At 39.9% G+C, this 15609-nt stretch overlaps 1 protein-coding gene across 3 annotated transcripts in view; it reads left to right on the top strand.

Annotated features, from left to right (window-relative positions):
* The window catches only part of RDX (radixin), a 32390-nt gene that overhangs the window by 13842 nt on the left and 2939 nt on the right, over positions 1-15609 (top strand). For 2 of the 3 annotated variants that reach the window (XM_081002158.1, XM_081002159.1), the window contains 11 exons: positions 1993-2076; positions 2688-2783; positions 5489-5763; positions 6628-6711; positions 7220-7366; positions 7650-7746; positions 8315-8478; positions 9700-9830; positions 12445-12605; positions 13465-13557; positions 14266-14514. In XM_081002158.1, coding sequence (XP_080858284.1) covers positions 1993-2076; positions 2688-2783; positions 5489-5763; positions 6628-6711; positions 7220-7366; positions 7650-7746; positions 8315-8478; positions 9700-9830; positions 12445-12605; positions 13465-13557; positions 14266-14514 — 1581 coding nt within the window. Of the gene's footprint in view, positions 1-1992; positions 2077-2687; positions 2784-4447; positions 4486-5488; positions 5764-6627; positions 6712-7219; positions 7367-7649; positions 7747-8314; positions 8479-9699; positions 9831-12444; positions 12606-13464; positions 13558-14265; positions 14515-15609 lie in introns of those variants that run through there. The other variant, XM_081002160.1, reaches the window with a different exon arrangement.

The raw sequence follows: 15609 nt of genomic DNA, 5'->3' as shown, positions 1-15609 counted from the left end.
CTCACGCAGGGGAGTCCTCCTGGGCAGCAGGCAGCAAGCAGTCCTTGTGAGGCTTCAGGCCCCGCCCCAGGCCAGATGGTAAGTGGCAAGAGCAGGGCCCTCAGGCACTCACGCAGGGGAGTCCTCCTGGGCAGCAGGCAGCAAGCAGTCCTTTTGGTGTATATTAACTACAGGCGGTGACTATTTTGATCCAGTTGACACACAATCTCTGACACGCAGGTCCTTTTGGACACGGAAGAGGGCAGAACGGGGGTCTAATGGGGCATAACACAGGCGGGGCTCAGTGGGGGGAGTGAAGTGCTAAGTGAGATCCACAGCCATTTGCACGGAGGCAGTTGCTCAATTTTAGTAGGTTGCAGGTGCAGTGTACTGGGCCCAGAAAATACTGTTGACACCTCATAGCTGTAAGCCCTGACTGCCAGTTTTATTTCCACCCCCTCTGAACATTTGCCTAAATTTGAATCTATATATGTATATTAGCTTAGCACATGAAAAGTTTTTGTCATAGGGCTATGCTCCAAAAGTGTTAGAAACAGCAATGCTTCTGTAAAGAGTTCAGAATGGGAGAGCACAGTAGGGCTTTTCTGTGCCCTACCACTGACTTTTGAATGTAGCCTATGGCCTTTGATACATACAGCAAGAGGGTTGTAGTTAAAACCATGAAGGCTCTGAGGTATGCACAATAAAAGGTGTCTTTGGGTCCTGGTAGCAATACTGCTGGGTATTATAAGGTCAGCAAGAAACTCCTATGCTCCTGTCAGAATAGAACAAAATATTTATATCCTCATGACTGTTGTGAGACATTCTGTCGGGAAAGACAGTCAGCTTACAAAGCTTATGCTAGTCTGCCAAATTAAGTATGACATTTCTGTGGTTGTCACTGAAGGAAACCTATTCCGATAACAACAACTGAGAACCATATTGGAGGCTGGGCTTAAAAACCCCCAACATGTTGCCATAGTTCAAAGAGACAATGTACGTACAGTGCATACATGCACCCTGCTAGATCATTAGAGACAAAGGCATCTAATTTACAATGGGGGCAGAACCTTGATGCTCTTTGTACAACACAAATGATCTGTTTAAGGCAAGCTTCTTTGACTTCTGCTCCTAGAAAGCAAGTCATCATTCTCAGCTAACTCTGAGGCAAGCTAATCCTGGAGTGCAGCAAACTTGGACTGTGCCACTTCTCTCTAGTCATTTACCACTCCATTATCCTTACTATTTTATCTCATTCACTGAATTGCCATTTTAACTAAAATGCATGGCTTGTGTATTTGCCTGTTTTTCAAGGCGTAGAATGTCCTTTTTTAAAGATATCTTTAAAATCTAAGCATCTTTTTCCAGATACTTTCTTGGGCTGCCACCTATCTCTTCAGAGATTAAAATTGGCTGTAAATTAATCCCTCAGAACGCAAAACAGAGATATTATTCACAATTTTTAAACTCTTCCAAGCATAAGATTTTGTGTTCAATGCTTGTTGGAGTACCAGGGTTAATATCCAAATGATATTATGATACAGCAATCTAGCTTATTATCTAGAATGAAAGCTTCTTTCAGGCTTAATTTTAGTGGTGGGAGGGGTGAGCAACCTGCAGGTAGCAAGGAAGCTTTCAATGGGTACATTTGTGCCTACAAGAGCTGAGTTAGTGACCTGTGCCACAGAGGATGTTCATTGCAAATCTGAAAGAGTTGGGGCTATCCTTTAGAATGAGTTTGGATAGATCAAATAGATACAGTAAGTTTCCTGGTGACAATGGAATTTAATTGTTGCATATCAGGTTGCAATTTTTAACTCCTGGCAAAAGTCACAAAACTCTGTGTTGTTTTTAAAAAACTTTTCATTCTTACCAGTTCTTAGTTTGGTTGTTTAACTTTTTGTTTAGTTACATGGAATGTGTAAGATGTTGTGTCAGTTTATAATTTGGCACAGCAATGCTGATCAAAGCATGAAAATCTATTTAGACTTAATACCTTCTTGTTCTATGCAGATTAATGTAAGAGTCACCACAATGGATGCAGAGCTGGAGTTTGCCATCCAGCCCAACACAACAGGAAAACAGCTTTTTGATCAGGTAATTGTCTTACTATGGGCTGATTCAGACATGACATAGCAAACTGACTTATGCTTAGAATGAAGAGGTAAAAACCTCTGACCTACATCATACATACAGCTTCATGATTCCAAGCAGCCATTGTTCCACTTAAACCAGCTTGCCTGTTCCATCATGTACAGCATCAGTGTACTAGCACTTATTGTACAGCTAGTCATGGATCCCTGGCTGATAATGCTGCACCTGTAGGTACTAGTGTCCTGGTTTAGACATGGCAGGCTTTTACAATGGGAAGTTGGGGGTCACATTTTAACCAGCACTTGCTGTTGCTATCTGCAACAAAATGACTTACTGCTGTGGTCATTCTTGCCCTTTAAGAACCATACTGCTGTGAAGTTGGCCAGCCATTTGCTTATTTAGCTGTGGCAGAGCTTACTTCTACTCTTTCCCACCCTGTACTTGAGATTCCCTTAGTCTTAGCTTAGTCTCATATAGACTTGGGCTTTTTCCCTTGAAGTAAGAGATGGTAAGTCCAGGGAATCATAGGGTGTCTAGCTTTCCCTGATAATACAATGAAGGGTTAATCATGAAACTTTATGTTACTAGTATTGATGTCATTCTTCTTTTTTAAGGTTGTAAAAACAGTTGGCCTTCGGGAAGTTTGGTTTTTTGGACTACAGTATGTAGACAGCAAAGGATACTCAACTTGGTTGAAGTTGAACAAAAAGGTAATGTATAATTTGTTTTATTTAAAATAATTCAATTTGCAATGAAGGAATGGTAGGTGGTGTTTAAAAAGTATTCTAGTTTAGATTTCACTTTCATTTAGAATAAAGATGCATGTACGCCCTGTGATGTTAGTTGACCAATTTGACATCTTCAGTTTAGATTTATTTTTTCTATTTTTTCTTCAGTAGAATAAGGATTTTTAGTGATTGAACTGATGTACTCTGTGAAGGTCATTTTACAGTGGTACCTCGCAAGACGAATGCCTCGCAAGACAAAAAACTCGCTAGACGAAAGGGTTTTTTGTTTTTTGAGCTGCTTCGCAAGACGATTTTCCCTATGGGCTTGCTTCGCAAGACGGAAACGTCTTGCAAGTTTGTTTCCTTTTTCTTAACACCGTTAATACAGTTGCGACTTGACTTCGAGGAGCAACTCATAGAACGCGGTGTGGTAGCCTTTTTTGAGGTTTTTAAAGACTTTGGTGATTTTTGAAGCTTTTCCAAAACTTTCCCGACACTGTGCTTTGCAAGACGAAAAAAATTGCAACGAATTAATTTTGTCTTGCGAGGCACCACTGTATAAGTCAAGCTAATCATATCATGATTAGCTTGACTTGTAAAATGGCCTTCACAGAGTACATCAGTTCAGTCACTAAAAATCCTTATTCTACTGAAGAAAAATTTAAAGTCAGATTCCCATTTTCTTTTCTTTCTTTTTATGGTGGCCAACTATAAACTATAAAGAAGCCCTGCTCTGAACGATTACATTTCTAAACTGATTGATCCAATTTCTTCTGTTTATATGGAGAATTTAGTTCATTCTTGAAATCTTAAGAGGTTTCTGGATTTGTTTCCCATAGGGTGGTATTAATATTTGTGAAGATGCACAACAGGGAATCAGTGTTAGAAACTGAGATATGAAAGCTTAGAACTAAATGGAGCCTGAAACCTAGGTTATGGACGCAACAACGGAATGTCTAGGCGCACTTTTTATAACAAGAATACAAAGCTGAAAATGAATGAACTGCAGCTAAAATATTACATTCATTTTTCACATGGTCTAGTCCTTCCCCTGCCCACCCTGCTAATATTCTTCAGAGGGTCTCTTCTCCAGTCTTCAGAGAGTAGCTGGAAGTGGGGAGGCAGAAAAAGATCCTTCTTTCCTTCTACTCTGCAGTTTTAATTTGAAATCTTAGGTGCAGTACTGCGCCCACAGCTCAGAAACAGTTTGTGCTAATGAAATTCCCTGTCACAAAATGTGCCTAGAACAATGGGAGTTTCGAACACTGCATGGAATACATTGGAAGTGGATAAGTTATAGAACCCACTTTCTTTGTCTCCTGTAGAAATGTTTTCATTCAGATCTTAATCTTGCTGAGACTGACCCTGGGAATTTATCAGAGAGGGTCTTACATTGATGCAGCTTCACATCTGCCTGGTGTGTCTCTGCAATCTGGAAGAGCTATGTTCTAATAAGTGTGGGATCAGTTTAATCAAATATTTCTCCCCGCAGTGAGAGGAGCGGAGGGTGGAAACAGAGTTTGGACAGGGATCTCCTGTGGGTGTGTTTGAAGCCAGGTAGAATAACGTCTGTTCAGGTTCTCTGAGTTCTTTCTACTTTGCTCTAAGGCAATAATTCTAGTTGTTTTTGTCTTTCAACTCATTAGTTCTTTTGAGGCACTTGAGATGGGGTGCAGCAAAAATGGTAAGAGAAGGGTTTGACATTCTTCTCTCATACGTTACAAATTATTCTAATGCAAACATAACTGGTTAGTGCTGACAGAATTGCAGCCCTGTGCAGGAGCTTCTGCAGGATTTTTTTTTATAGAGGGAGGGGCAAACTGGCTGGTTTCTTACAGAAAACAAGAAGAATAGCTCCAGTACATTTTATCACATGCCAGGTTCAAGTTGCTCTTTTTAAATGAAAGCAGAGAAATGTGAGGTGATAGCTCATTGCGGGGGGGGGCATTCCCCCTTGCTCCCCTCTAAAGATGAGGACTCTACTGAGAAAAACAGGATGGGAGAAACCCCAAAGTTTGCCATAGGTTGTTTTTTTTAAGGAAAAGTTTGAACCAAAAACCCACCAATTGTCTTTTGGGGGGGGGGCTTATTGGAATGGGAAATCCTGATGTGCTATTTATGAAAAAGCAGACTACTTGAATATATACTGCAACTATTATTCCTTTTCTTTAATTGTTACCAAACATTAGGATTTACAAAATCTTTTTGTGCAGTTCTTGATAAACCTCTCAGACACACGCACATGGAAGCTTGCCAGATATCAATTAGTGCACTTTACTTGAGAAATCTGGTGTACATGATGCTCATTAGCTCATCAATATCTGGCAATCCTGTGCAAGAGACTCTTTGCGGATAAACTTTTAAAACCACTGCTGTGTTGTGTACATCTTTGAATGCAAGGTTGATTTTCCTAAATCAGCCTGCTGTGTAGGTCTGCAGAACTGAATTTGTATAATGAAAATTGGAGTAACACAGGGATACAATAAGGACTTTAAATGGCTTTATGTAGCCTCTGAAAGCTGTCATGTTTTCCTAATTCACAATTAATTATTTAGATGTCTGTGTGAATCACAAGTCCTTCAATGTTGTGCTTCCTAGAGTTGAATTACAGTATGTAACAACTGGTGACTAGATTGCTTTCCCAATACTCTCATATTCTCTTTACCCTTCTGCAAACTCCTTTTCAGGTAACACAGCAAGATGTAAGGAAAGAAAATCCTCTTCAGTTCAAATTCAGGGCAAAGTTTTTTCCTGAGGATGTGTCTGAAGAGTTGATTCAAGAAATAACCCAGAGACTGTTTTTTCTGCAAGTAAAAGAAGCCATCTTAAATGATGAAATCTATTGTCCTCCTGAAACTGCTGTTCTGCTAGCTTCTTATGCTGTTCAAGCCAAGTATGGAGATTACAATAAAGAGATACATAAGCTAGGATATTTGGCCAATGACAGACTTCTTCCCCAGCGGTAAGAAACTTATATGGTGCATCAAAAGTCTGGCAAATTCTATGGGTACAGCGTATAACTTTAACATGAAAGCTTGTCTAGTGGCCTACACCATTGGTCTTCAATTTGGAAATTTAAAAATATGCATCTCCATCTCAGAAACTGTGGCCAGTATCCAACTAAAGACTTCTGCTACTGCAAGGAATGTTGGCTGAGCAGTGGATATTCCCCTTCTTCTCATCACTCTGTGTGGCCTCTAAATATGTTCCTGGGGTTCTTATGACAATCCCGAGCAGATTTATGGGGTGTACAGGGAGAGGAGAGAGCAGGGAAATTCCATTGCACAGCTGAAACTCCTCACAATAGTGGAACTTGTTGCACTAGTTAGATACTACCTGATTTTCTTAACTAGCTTGACTAGTAGCGTAAGTCAAAGTCCTGCCAAGCCACTTGTCAGATGGGCAAGCCCCATTCTAGCATTCACACCTTAAGTACAGAGTTTATGATTTCTTTTGTTGTTGAAATTTGTTGGCATTTTTAAAGGAGTTGAATACAATTGGTGATACACACATTGTTCTTGTTTACTGTTGCTGTTTATAATTAGTTTTGTTTCATTGTGGTCTTCAGTTTAGTATTTTAATTTACTTGTTTTTTAAAAGTTGTAAGCTTCCCTGCAGGCTGTGAATACAGTGAAAGGGCAGGGTATTGCAACACATTCAAATTTACTTCTTGTAAACCGCGTAGAGGTTTTACTACAATCAAGTGGTGTATAAATTTTGTTAAATAAAAATTTAAATCTAGAAAGGTGCCTCTGATTGTAACTTTTGTGTAAAAATAAAATAAATAGTAGGGTACTCTTTTCATGATTATTCTTTATTTTGACAGCGTTTTGGAACAGCATAAATTGACAAAAGAGCAGTGGGAAGAAAGAATACAAAACTGGCATGAAGAACACAGAGGGATGTTAAGGTAAGTTCCCTGGTATAGTTAGCCCGCCTTTTTTGAATTTAGCTTGCTTTTAATTAATTAATATATCCTACAGACAGAACAAGTCCTGGTAACTAAAACATATTACTCCAAAGAGCCATTTTAGCTTACTTCTGTACATAACTAGCTTAACTTTTTGCTACTTTTACCTGCTTCTGTTTTAAATCTATCATAAAAATATAAATAAAAGCACAGTGGATCCAATCTATTATTTAGTAATCGGCCTTTGTTAGGGCTACGGTTCTATCTGCATATACTTAGGGGTCTGTCCCACTGAAATTGGTGGGACATCCAAATTATAATGTATAGAATTGGGCTGTAAATCCGATTGGAATCAATGGATGAAAGTGCACAGTTAACCCACTTAAGACTTAGTTTAAGGATACAATTGGTAAGATTGGGTGCAGGATCCTTACTACTTCTGCCTATACAGTGACTATAGAAGTTTGCATTTTATCTGACTTTCAATTATGTTCCTTTCATTGATCAGGGAGGATTCTATGATGGAGTACCTCAAAATTGCACAAGATTTGGAAATGTATGGAGTCAACTATTTTGAAATAAAGAACAAAAAGGGAACTGAATTATGGCTTGGTGTCGATGCTTTGGGTTTAAATATTTATGAACATGATGATAAGTAAGTAATATTAAAACTGTTTCAGTATTCCTGAAGAACTGTTCATGAGTCATCCTCCTTAATAGAGTTTGGTGTACATTGTTTTTAAGTGCGTGCTTTTCGGAAACTGAGCTGTAGGTGTTATTGTGGGTAGAGAAAAACCTGTTAAATGAGTGGTCCTGCCTGTTGGACAGAGGTAGATGAAATTGCACACTGCCCTTTCGCCCTATAACTTAAGTTTGCTCTTTTACTGTGGTTGTTCACAAAGTGTGTGTGACTAAGGATTCTTTTGTGTTCGCTAAAGGTTGACTCCCAAGATCGGCTTTCCTTGGAGTGAAATCAGAAATATTTCATTTAATGACAAAAAGTTTGTGATAAAACCCATCGACAAAAAGGCCCCTGTGAGTAAATCTTTTTAATTCCTTTTTTAGACCTGAACTATCAATATAGGACACATCTGTAACCCCTTCCTCTCTAGCTCTTAACTCTCCAAAGAGTTTTCTTGCTTAACTAATGTAACTTTTGCTAATATTTGTGTAGGAATTTCTCACTTACATTGTTTAATTGTTCGCTGTAGGGTTGGAGCTAATCCATGCCTGGAATTTTCTTTTCCCCACCTCCAAAGTACATAACTTTCAAAATCCTGTTTGAGTTTCCTCTGCCAGCCTGTTACAGTCACCAAGTTCAAAGAACCTTTTAGAGTTTTCCCCTGTTTTGTTGGGATTTAATCATTCTTAATGCTTTAGTGTCAGTTCTTTCACTGATCACACCTACTTCCAAGTCATTTATTGATCTGTTCTGGAACAGTTAATGACTAGTCCCAAAGATTGCTTCATTGGAAGTGAAAGTGTTACACTATCTATTTAAGGTTAGAATCTCATTAAGAAGAAGCTAAGAGTGTCCGTATTCTTAACAAGCATGTGTTTCTAGAACATAAATGGGATTTCAATAACTTAATTTTTTTATTAGGATTTTGTGTTTTATGCACCACGTCTGAGAATTAATAAGCGGATATTGGCACTGTGTATGGGAAATCATGAGCTGTACATGAGGAGGAGAAAGCCAGATACAATTGAAGTTCAACAGATGAAGGCCCAGGCTAGGGAAGAAAAACACCAAAAACAGATGGAGAGGTATGATGTTGACAACTTTGTATGAACAGTAGTTGGAATTCTTTTGTCATTCATAATTTCAGATGAACAAACAAAAACACTCTAGCACATGTGACCTAGAGGCATACTTAAGGAGGAAAAAATATTAAGTTCTATTTTTGCCCTCATGGACAGAATTCTCTAAAAACAGATATTAAATCAGTGCCAGTAGTGGAAACTGTTGTTGTCTTGGTATCATACTTAACACTTGTTACACATGGATGCACACCAGTTCTAAGCAATGACAAATTGGTTTCATGTATTATATATAGAGAAAGAAAGAAAGAAAGAAAGAAAGGGTGTTTGTCAAAACCCCTGGTTTTCTTTAGCCCTGGGTAGTGTCTAGGAAAGCTCATGTCCTTATCCAGCTTTGTGTCACAATTGGATTTGTCCTCCAGCAAAGTTCACTGACAGCAGGCTGCCTGCTTAATTGGACTCTGCTAGAGTACAGATGCTTTGGGGAAAAACAAGCAGCATGTACTGGCATGTTTACCGCAGTGATTTCAGAAGATTTGCACTAAGTAAACTAAATAGCAACACTGCAGCTGCTGTTAGTGAGTGCAGACAAATATGTAATTGCCACTTGGACGTTACCATGAGTTAGCTACTATATACTGCCAGTGTGCAAAGAGCCTTGGTAGAGGTGAGGAGCAGATACTTAAGCGTCACAGTTTTGGGTCAGATTGTTTGTTGTCTTTTAAATTGTTTTGTGAAGTACCTAATATTGTGTTATCCTATGGGTTACTATCTGATAGATTGAAGTTTTGTAGGTACTTGATTGTCGTGTAGAACATAAGCACCCTGGTGGATCAGACCAATGACTCCTCTAGTCCAGCATTATGTACTCACAGTGGCCAACCAGACGCTCATGAGAAGCCTGCAGTTTAGAAGCACCATCTTACCCTACTTGATGCTGATCTTTAGCTAGATTGTTTGCCTATTCTGTTTCATTCCAGCTTTCACCTTGTTTTTTTAGACACTTAGGATACAACTTTGAGATCATCTGCCAGAACAAACCTTTTATTTTTATTTTTATTTTTATTATTGCCGCAGGGCTTCCACCTAGCATATCATGTTGTGACTTGTATTGTGAGAATAAATTTGGCATGTTTGGGTAAATGGATTTTGATGGGTGCACTGTAAACTCAGAATGAAAATCACTTCCTCCTCTGCTATGTTGATGCTGGCATTTATTTAATTTAGGGCACAACTAGAAAATGAGAAAAGGAAAAGGGAAATAGCAGAAAAAGAGAAGGAAAGAATAGAGCGTGAAAAGGAAGAGTTGATGGAACGGCTAAGACAAATTGAAGAACAGACGATGAAGGCCCAAAAAGGTGAGCATGTTCATCACATCTATTTCCTTCAGTAAATATTAAGTTTGTGTGTCTATTAGGTTTATTATGTTACATTGCTTATCACATCATGTAAGGAAGTTAGCAGCTAGCTTAACAATACACTAATTTAACTTGCATCATATTTTAAACTTCAGGCAACTCTCAAAATATGTGATTTTATGAAACCAAAACCATGTATAGTCAAGACACATTGGGTTCAGTGGCGGGTGGGATTGCCAAAGTCTTTTTTTCCTGGATGTCTGCCCCCCCCCCCAAAAAAAAAACCATTGGCAAGCACATAAAGCTGAATGCATGCAACTTAAGTGAACGTAAGTTGCAAGTTACCTGTACATTGTTGTGTCCCTTTTTCCTTTTGTTCCTTTTTGCTTGAGTGCAATTTATGGACAGTGGCACACAGACCTTATGTGTCATTGTGAAGAGTAAAATTTGCAGTGTCTAAACCTTATTGCGGACCGTCACTTTATAATAAATAGCAGCTTAGATTAAAATCAAATTCAGTTATGTAGTGGTAAATCATTTATATTCTGCCACTAGGTGTGCAGTAAGCTTTAGTTTCAGAACTAGCTGTTGGCTCTGTCAGGAAAAACAGATAAAGGAAATGAAGGAAAGAAGCATGCAAAAAATGTAATAGATATAAACCCACTTCCACAGTGAGGTGTTCTATTTTACAGTCTGCTAGAAAAGTACAGTTAAATTGGATTTACTTCAGATGTGTTTCTGCTCTTTAAGGTTAAAGTCTTTATATCATTAAACATAATAGCTTTTGCAGGATTTTGCATAGATTTCTCTAGCGCAGCCAATGACAAATAAATGATGTAGTGAATGCACCTGGGAACCCAAAGAACTCACCCACAAAAGCCAAATGCATACTATGGATGTGCCAAAACGATGTTGGGGAGGGGATCTGAGTGCCTAAGGCTTATACTTTGCACAGTGCAAGTCAGAATACTTGGGAAGATTACAAAAAACTTAATTCTCCCCAAAAAAATGTAAATGAGAAAAACCCCAAATATCTTAAAGCTTTTTTCCAGAAGCATGTGCAAATCTAGGGCCTTTAAAATTAGACACAGATGCCCGAGAACGGGAAGTGTTTTTGAAAACCTTGACAGAAACATGAGGAGCAACTTTTTTCACGCCAGACTAACTGTTCATTTAGCCTAGTACTGTGTATTTTGACTGATAATGGCACTCCAACGTCCCAGAAAGGGGGCTTATCATCTGCTTCATGTAACTGGGGTTGCCTGGGATTGACCCAGGGACCTTCTTGTGTGCAAAGCATGTTCTCTGAGCTTTAGTCCTTACTGCTATGGTTTGTGTGCCTACTCAGCTATCACGGCTGCCATGCATTTGGGAAAATGGCTTGCATTTGAGCTTTCTTTGGCTTTTATACCTGATGCTTTTATAATTCCTCCTGAGAAAAATGTGAACAGTTTTGACGGTTAGTGGATTTGTAAGAGAGCCAGTTTGTTTTGCAGTCTGGGCAGTAAAGTATTGCTCTGTTCTCTTGAATATCTATAAAAAAAATTAAGTGAAATGCATCCTTTTGCATCCTTTCACAAGACTAAGTTCCTGCCAACGCGGTCAAGTGGAGAAAACATTGGAATATTCCATTACAGTGGTACCTCCACTTGCGGGCGGGATCCGTTCCGGAGCTCTGGTTGGGTCCCAAGGTTTCTGCAACTGGAGATACCGCTTCTGCGCATGCTCACGGAGTGTTGAGCGCTTCTGCGCATGTATGCGCAGTGAAACCTGGAAAAATACTTCCGGGTTTGCCGGAGGTGAACGCAAGTAGAGGTACCACTGTACAATGTAAAATTGACATTAGATTATAATCTGATGTGTTGGGTGGCCATCTTACATGTATGTTTTAGTTGAGATTCCTGCATTGCAGGGGGTTGGACTAGATTACCCCCAGGGTACCTTCCAACTTTACAATTCGACAATTCTATAATTCTGTGTATGAGTTGCAGTGTAAAACAAGTTGGAAGACATGTCCTAGGTTTGTTGAACTTGGCAGAAATCAGGATTGAACTCTCCTCTCCATTGGTTTATGGCTGGGGAATTCATTCCTGCTTGGTTACTACCTCTCCCAAACTCTGCTGCGAACTGCCTCTCAGAGCTGATCCATGGGGTTTAAGATGAAGATCTGCCCACTGGGTCAAAAAGTTTTCCCATCCTTGTCCTAGGCAATCTCCATTGAAAGCAATTGAGAACTTCTTTTCTTACTCTTAGAAAAATAACAGAGAACTCTTTAATATTCAGTGTTGGAAATATTTAGTTTTACAGTGGTACCTCGGGTTACATACGCTTCAGGTTACATATGCTTCAGGTTACAGACTCCGCTAAGCCAGAAATAGTACCTCGGGTTAAGAACTTTGCTTCAGGATGAGAACAGAAATCGTGCTCCGGCAGCATGGCGGTAGCAGGAGGCCCCATTAGCTAAAGTGGTGCTTCAGGTTAAGAACAGTTTCAGGTTAAGAATGGACCTCCGGAACGAATTAAGTACTTAACCCGAGGTACCATTGTATTGACTCGGTGTAACACAGTCTGGCTGCCTTTTAGTTAATCTGATCTTTTCTAAACTTCTGCATAGAATTGGAAGAGCAGACGAGAAGAGCCCTAGAGCTGGATCAGGAGAGGAAGAAAGCAAAAGAGGAAGCAGAGCGCCTGGAAAAGGATCGGAGAGCTGCAGAAGAGGCAAAAGCTGCTCTGGCGAAACAGGCTGCTGACCAAATGAAAAATCAGGAGCAGCTGGTAAGACGTTACATGCGCCTGATTATGTTAGGATGTATTGTTTTCAAGGAGTTTGTTAAAATTCTGGCATCCAAAGAGGAAACGGTATTAAGAAAACCATGCAGGTTCATAATTGCATGATGTCATCTAAGTACAAAAAAGGTAGATGCATGTACTTTCTCTCCCCGTATAGCTATGTACTGTGCTGTGGGGAGAGAAAGGTGTATGTTGCATCTTGAGTCAACAATCCACTAGGTTGCATCCAAACCAAAGCACACATAACAGGGCAGGTAGAAGCTGACTTCTCTCCACTCACCAAGGTTGCCTCTCTGATTTTGGGGATCCCCTCAACCCCTCTTGCTATAGCCCACCACTTTTGGCAAAGTACCCTGACCTTAGGGGAACCTCTCTGACCTGCTTGGGGGGGTGTGCTGAGGAAGTCTGTTTTCACCAACTCCATTACATGTCTCTGGATCCATTCTACCATCTTGTTAATATTAAGTTCAGATATTCCTTATACCACCACCATTCAAATGGTGGCACTATCCTTATGAAAATACTTTCTCCAAAGGATGCCCTCAGGACTCTTCCCCCCCCCCCCCAAGTTTTGGAGTCACATGATAACCAGGCTCATTTTTAAAAAAATATTTTTATTATATTGCTATTGGTGAATTAACTGGTCAGTATTAAAGGAATATTAAGTGGCTTTATAGTTTGGTTATTTTCTTATTTGTCTAGCTATTTTAGTTTTGAACGGTTGCTTGTTCATTATACAAAGCTTATGAAAAGGTGACTAAGATTTCTTTACAGCTTCATCTTGAATGCAGACCAATACATGATGTTGCGTTAGGGCTAATAACTTTTTCTTCTTACTTCCTAGGCGGCAGAACTTGCGGAATTCACAGCCAAGATTGCACTTTTGGAGGAGGCCAAGAAGAAGAAAGAAGAAGAAGCTTCAGAATGGCAGCACAAAGTAATTATTTTTAATGTACTAAAGCTGGGATTTGTGAATGGGCAAAGCATTCTGAACTGCATGCCAGAGCTGAGAACAAGGCATTTCCCAGTATCGGGTGTCAAATTCTCTGCTGGAAAATGCTTTTTAAAATCTTCTGCAAGCTTACAGTACTCCTTGCCCCAATGTGAGATGAGAGCAATACTTGGACTTGCATATGTCCTGTGCTTTCTACTTTCTCTGGCTAGAAGGCAGATTGACTTGATGGAATATAGATTCATCCAAACCCAGGAGGGAAACAAATGTCTTCATGAGCTTATCTGTACCTACTTCTTATGCTTTTCTGAAATCACATCCTAAATAGGTATCCTACTTTTCTCCTAGAGACAGGGAAAGCTGTTAAGAGTCTTCTGAAAATGCTGTTTGGGCTAATCATTTTAATGAGCACTTGGGGTCTAGGGATGTATCACAGTTCCTTTGTATTAGTTGACTGCAGCTGACTTGGTATTCAGAAAGATGTGTGGAGCTGCTTGAGTTGACTTCTGGTCTGCTCTGGAGACTTTCAAAGTAATTTTAAGCATATATTCTGTGGCCCGTAAACATGTTAAAGGAATGACAGGCTAAGTTGGTTCAATCTCATTGACACCAATCTCATTAAAGCATAAGGCTGGGAGATTTTGGTTGTTTGTGGAGCCTAAGTGTTGACTAATCCTCATTACTACCTTTTAGGCCTTTGCAGCCCAAGAAGATCTGGAGAAGACCAAAGAAGAGCTGAAGACTGTGATGTCTGCTCCTCCTCCGCCACCTCCTCCGCCTCCCCCTGTAATTCCTCCCACGGAAAATGAACATGATGAACAGGATGAGAATAATGCAGAGGCCAGTGCTGAATTGGCTTCTGATGGAGTTGTGAATCACAGGAGCGAGGAAGAGCGTGTAACAGAAACACAGAAGAATGAACGTGTAAAGAAACAGCTCCAGGTAATGAAGGATTACAGAGGCATGTAACATAGGCCACAAACCAAAAAGCTCTCTGCTGGTTGAGCATGCTCAGCCTTGCTTTGCACAGTAGTCCCCTGCAAAGCTTTTGAAATGACTCCTATTGATCCCATCTTGGTGTGGGTGTGAGGGGACGTTCCTGCTCAACTTGCAGAGGAAGTCATTTGGTTCCGTGGGCCCTGGGCACAGTACATACTGCTTTGCAAAAATTCATAATATATCCCTCCACACATCTAGACATTCTCCTTCCGATTAAGAGAAACCTATTTTTGTGATGTGGCCTATATTTTGGAAAATGCAGTCGGAATTGTTCAGTTTGTCTCTTGTGCTGCTTTACAAATTTTGTTTTGGAACTAGGTACTGCAGCCCCATGTGAAAATAACAAAATGCTTGTAATGCCCAACACAAGCAAGTTCCTTTATATGAAAATTCATACCACAGAGTGCAAATGTTGCTTTTATTCTCTTTGGATTTTGAGCATTAAGCTAGTTAACACAGCATTTTGAAAGCTATGATCAGATTCCATCTTAATTGAAGCTCTTGGAGGGGGCCATTCTGCTGAGCTTCCTTTCCAGCGGCCTTTAGGCCCCTTTAATAATGCATGAAGAGACACCATTTACTTGGGAAGGCAATCAGAACCAGTAAGTGAGTTTCCTGGCAATGCTGTTGTACAAATCATCATTTTGAAGGATAAATCCATACAGTACAGAAGCAGATGATTCCTTCATCTGATAGGTAAATAAGTTAGTTTAGTAGAGCATGATGGGTAGTCAACTAAGGTGTCCCATCAGAGCAAGGATTTCTACTTCTGTAACAAGACTCTCCCCCCCCCCTTTGCAGTCTCCCTTTCCAAATTTGTGCCAGAGGATATGGGGAACTTCTAGAACAGATTTTGGGACACACAGGAGGATGGGGGAGGGAATGCTTCGTTGTGCAAGTAGAAATCTTTGCACTAACAGAATGTTCACTAAACCCAATGTAATTTTAAAAAATCAAAAAATCTTAACCTGCCTATGTTTTGCTGTATCATAGGTTGGCCTGAGCAGTGAATCTGGCAAACAGTGAACACAAAAGTTA

This window comes from Podarcis pityusensis (genome assembly GCF_964106645.2).
Source record: "Podarcis pityusensis genome assembly, chromosome: 4".
Lineage (NCBI taxonomy): Eukaryota > Metazoa > Chordata > Lepidosauria > Squamata > Lacertidae > Podarcis > Podarcis pityusensis.
Note: the sequence above shows the minus strand (reverse complement) of the source record. Positions and strands in the feature narration are given on the sequence as shown.